This window comes from Electrophorus electricus, chromosome 1 (genome assembly GCF_041902795.1).
Source record: "Electrophorus electricus isolate QZ-2024a chromosome 1, ASM4190279v1, whole genome shotgun sequence".
In the NCBI taxonomy this organism is placed as follows: domain Eukaryota; kingdom Metazoa; phylum Chordata; class Actinopteri; order Gymnotiformes; family Gymnotidae; genus Electrophorus; species Electrophorus electricus.
In genome coordinates, this window is record NC_137497.1 from 7,398,721 (window position 1) to 7,403,406 (window position 4,686).

Consider the following 4,686-nt stretch of genomic DNA (forward strand, 5'->3'; position numbering starts at 1 on the left):
GCCCCTGAACTATATATACACAAATGTCTCCTCGTTGCCTGGGTCTGGGAAGCCCACGCTGCCTGATGTGCTTGGCATGGGGTTACACAAGCTGCCTAATACCGAGTACCCCTCTGCTTTTAAGTATGTCCCATGTAAATTTGACATGTTCCCCCTTTACACGCAATGTTTTTTAAAGGAGCAATATAGTTTTTCCTCTGAATCTTATTGACATTGTTATGACCATTATGCATAATGGCCTGGATGTTTCAGAGATTCTGTATGTATTTTAAACATGGCTGCCTCCATGTGGGGACCCACTCTATGGAGCATGAGCTGACACATTTGAGGATTACAAAGCAGTTTGATTAATCTCATATGAGCTGCACTTTATAGAATTTTTTTTTTTTTTTTTAAAGATCACTTTCATCAATATTGTTGGCTACTTTTTGGTGATTAAAGGAGCAAAAAGTCATTTTTCAACTTTCTTTTTCACATTCTGGAGTTGGAATACAATGACTCTTTAAGCCCTTTTTAACTGTGTTGTTTAAGTTACTAGCTACTAGTTAACACTAGGATCCTACTGCCATCAGAGCAACACTATATGCAGTAATGCTTCCGTTGCCTGTACCGTCTGTTTAAGAGGACCTGTGAGCAAATATTTCAATCGGCAGCACAGGCTACCTAAAGGAGTACTTTGGTGAAAATCTATCGAGTTTAAACTTAACCTGATCGACCAAGATATGCTTAGAGTCCCAATTTTGCTTCTTTGGTTTGAAACAAAACCTGCTAATGTTACTAACAAACGTCGGAAGTCAGCGCTTGCATAAATCCGTGCCTAAACGTCTCTAGCACTACATCCAGGCCTTAATTAAGGTCTCGCAGACTAGTTGATGTGTTTTATGAGACATTGTGAATCTTTGAGAAGAAACATGTGGATAAAAATGTCACTGCTACGGGCAGCAATCTGGATGTATTGTGAACAGGTTGAGAAGATCGTGGACATGTAACGTATTTACAAAGGTCAATATTATTGCTGTTGCCTTCCAGTTTTTGTTAGTGAAGTTAGCAGCTTCTGTTTGAAACAAAAGAAGCAAAATTTGGACCCCAAACATCTCGATTGGCTGTGTCTGGGGTATGTGGAAAAGTAACAGTATGTTTCACAGAACTATCCCTTTAAGTTGCACCAAAACCTGCACTGCGATTCAGTCCGGTAGATACTGGATTTCGGTACCCAAACCTACTCTCGCACTCATGCTCTCGCTGATGCGTGCATACACAGCAACACTCAAATTTTCTTTCCTGTTCCCTTCATTCCTTTACATCTTTTCCTCTTTCTTTCTCTGTCTGCCTGTGTCTTTTCTTCACTCTAACTTATAAAGAGCTGACATGTGCAAGCAGCTGCTCAGCCCGGAAGAGCTTTCTTGTTCTTGTTGTTGTTTTTGCTGCTATGCAAGTGCCTAAGCAGCAGGAGAGCTTTTGAACCTGTTCGGAAAAACTGTCATTATTAAATTCCGCTGAAATGACCTGTTATTATATAATCCTTGATAATGGCCGCTAAACTAAGGCCAGAAACACCGTGGCATACTTCAACTCTCTATTAGCAAAGCTTTTAGCCGTTTTCCTTTTATCTTTTTGAAGCTGGTTAGATTTTTTTTTTTTCCCCATTATTTAAATGTCATGTCAGGGCATTTTAAATCGTGCGCTTAAGCCTGGAGAGGAGAGCAGGACGCTGAATTTCTGCTCATTATCTTCGAAGGAGAGCCAAAGAGCCAGTGGGCACATGGGAGCCCCGTCGGCCTTTATCAGAGCCCCGCGCCTGCAGGACGCATCTTGCTCCTGCCACGGCCTCTTCCCCACACGTGCACGCGCGCACACACACACACACACACACACACACACACACACACACACTCTCAGTCACATCGCTGGCGGCAGCGGCGCGACCCACTTCAGGTTTGCCTGCCTTTGTTTCACACTACGCTTCACGCTCTCTTGACAGGGCGGGAATGTTAGCCACAGAAAAAAACATCCATTAAAAAAAATAAAAAGAAGCCAAAAGCCTATTAAAATATGCCTGCAAACAAACAGAAAAGTGGCGTCCCAGTATACAGTCGAGTAAACAGACGTAGCGACAATAAACGGACAAATAACAAGGCACATTGAAGAGGGCCTGACTCCTGTATCAGAGCATGCGGAGTGCGACTGGAAGCATGAGTACCTGCTAACTGGAAGGGAAGACATGTCTCAGCCAGGGCTGTTTAGAGTACACCGCTCCGGGGGGAGAGTCCGGATTGGCTTCTGTCCTGCAGCCTTGCCCTGGACCATTCCAACAGGGCAAATGTGGTTTCCATCTGAAATTCGGTCTTGAACCACATTCATGATGGTTTGTTGCTTCTTGACACTTGAGGGAGAATTTGAGAGGTCACAAGCGCAGGGACCTGGTGTGTTTTAACCAATACAGGCTCTATAGTAGTGCTTGGTTATGTCGCTGTAGTTGCAATCACCATTTCTATCTGTGTGTGTGTGTGTGTGTGTGTGTGTGTGTGTGTGTGTGTGTGTCTGTCTCTCTCTCTCTCTCTCTCTCTCTCTCTCTCTCTCCTCCAGACACACTCCAGACCCCATGCAGGAGAGTCAGGGTGTGGGCTACAGTAAGGACATGCTCCAAGCCCTGTCGGCCTTGTGTGTGCGCTCACCGGGGTATGGCACCAGGTCAGCTCCACCGTCATACTAATCATACACATATTTACACACACACACACACACACACCAGGTTTATATTTTTTAGAGGTCATTCTATAGACTTTACTTAAGGTAGGCCCAGTGTTTTCTTTCCATGGATATTCAGGCCAATTTAGTGGGTTTCCTTTGAATTGAATATTAGGAAAACAGCTCTGCACATTAGATAGGAGAGTGTATTAGTCTTAATTCTGATTCATCTCTTCAGAAAATTTAAAAACAAAAAAACGGTTTTATCTAGGAAATATCCATGCTCTTGACTTGGCCACGCCCCTCACATCAATAGACACGCCCCCTTCCTGATGCACTCACCTCGGCATTGTCTTGCAGGACCAACACGGTTATCCTGATTGACAGAGATGACAACGTGAGCTTCACGGAGCGCAACATGCTGAACTGCGACGTCACACAGTGGAGCACCACGTCCTTCGACTTCCAACTGCAGTACTGAGGGGCGGGACAGCGGGCGAAGGGGGCGGGGCCACAGGCGCTGGGCCTTTATAGACGCGCTCCCGTCCCTGCCCGCTCAAGCTGTGCAACACTGCTAGCCACAACAATGTTTCATCTCTGAGCAAGTTCCCTGGTTTCATTTCAGTGGGAAATGGATACGGCTCATGTGATCCTGAGGGCTAAATCGATGTTTGCGATGTGTTATTTATGGTGCACTGAATGTGTTCGTCCATAACACAAATTTGAAAATGACAATATCGAAGCCTTTATTTTTCAAACGCGCTATGAGTCCTGTAGCGTAGAATACTTTTATATGCCAAAGAAACAAAGTTGCTTTTTTTTCTTCTATCGTGAACAAAATAAATGGTTAATGTGCTATTGCAAACAAAGCATTAAGCATTATTAGCTGTTTGTTCCTTTAGTGATATATAGCGCAAGAGGACTTTTAATAGGAAATTGCAGCATCACGGTTCAGCGCACGTAGTGTAGCATAAACTCAGGAATAACGCTGTTCTGGAGATTCGTCACCACTGAACTTTCGTTCTAGTTAATTAACTCTGGGAACAGCCATTGGTGTAAGGAATCTGCATTAAACTTTGGGGGTTTTGTTTTCCTCGTCAGTTTGGAATGGGAACACTTTCTAGTTAATGTGTTTTTGTCAAATCAATTTATTTATTTTTTACTGTTTGCAGAGAGTTGCTGTGTCCTGTTTTCATTCCATTGCCAACTTCATTTATTAGCTAAGAAAATATGTTTGTATCGATTATGAAATGATTGTAAAAGTTTTGTTATAGAAATCGTTGGGTAGACTCTTTAACAACGCGTATCGGTTGGCTGTGTTTAGCAGTGCAACACGGCACCTCCTGGGTACAGTGATGTTGGCCACCAATGAACGTCCGCGCCTGTTCGTGTGCGGCCGGTCTGACCCGCCGAAAGTCACGCAGGGAACTCGTCATAGCAGAGCTGGATCTGTCTCTCTCTCTCTCCCTCCGTCCCCCGTCTCCCCTTCTTTTGAAAAGTCTCTTTCAGCCTACATATAATAGCACAGCTTGGAATAGATCAGCCGCATTTTTTGTGTGTGTAGCAGTGACGTTTTGATGTCCGCTGAAAAAGCTAAAGGATACGGTTTGTTTTTTTCCCCCCTCCATTGTCTTTATGGGACTCACCAATAAGGCACTCAGAGTGCAGTCTAACACACGCTCTTGACACCTGCTCTTTCTGCACACAAACATGGCTGTTCACCAGCTGGACAAGTTCACCAGCCCTGTACGGGACCGGAGTCCTGCACAGCTCCGTGTGTTCTTCCCCCATTACCCGCTGCCAGGGTTTCGGATAATTAGGGGCGTGACGGCAAGAGAACCGCTAAGCGATTGAGACCGCCTGTCCCTGCACTACAGCAAAATAATAAGACAGGCCAAACCGAAACTGGATCGCTGCTGCCACCTAGAGATTCACGCATATACTACAGCCTCACTTTTGTGTGTCTGTGTGTGTGTGTATTTTATTTTTTTTATAGCG

General features: G+C 44.6%; 1 protein-coding gene across 6 annotated transcripts in view; it reads left to right on the top strand.

The window, feature by feature from the left end:
• Nucleotides 1–3,863, top strand: part of tango2 (transport and golgi organization 2 homolog (Drosophila)) — a 19,049-nt gene extending 15,186 nt beyond the window's left edge. For all 6 annotated transcript variants that reach the window (XM_027019880.3, XM_027019881.3, XM_081710838.1 and 3 more), the window contains 2 exons: nucleotides 2,587–2,691; nucleotides 3,049–3,863. In XM_027019880.3, coding sequence (XP_026875681.2) covers nucleotides 2,587–2,691; nucleotides 3,049–3,169 — 226 coding nt within the window. In that variant the 3' untranslated portion in view covers nucleotides 3,170–3,863. The remainder of the gene's footprint in view (nucleotides 1–2,586; nucleotides 2,692–3,048) is intronic.
• The last annotated feature ends 823 nt before the right edge of the window (nucleotides 3,864–4,686 follow it).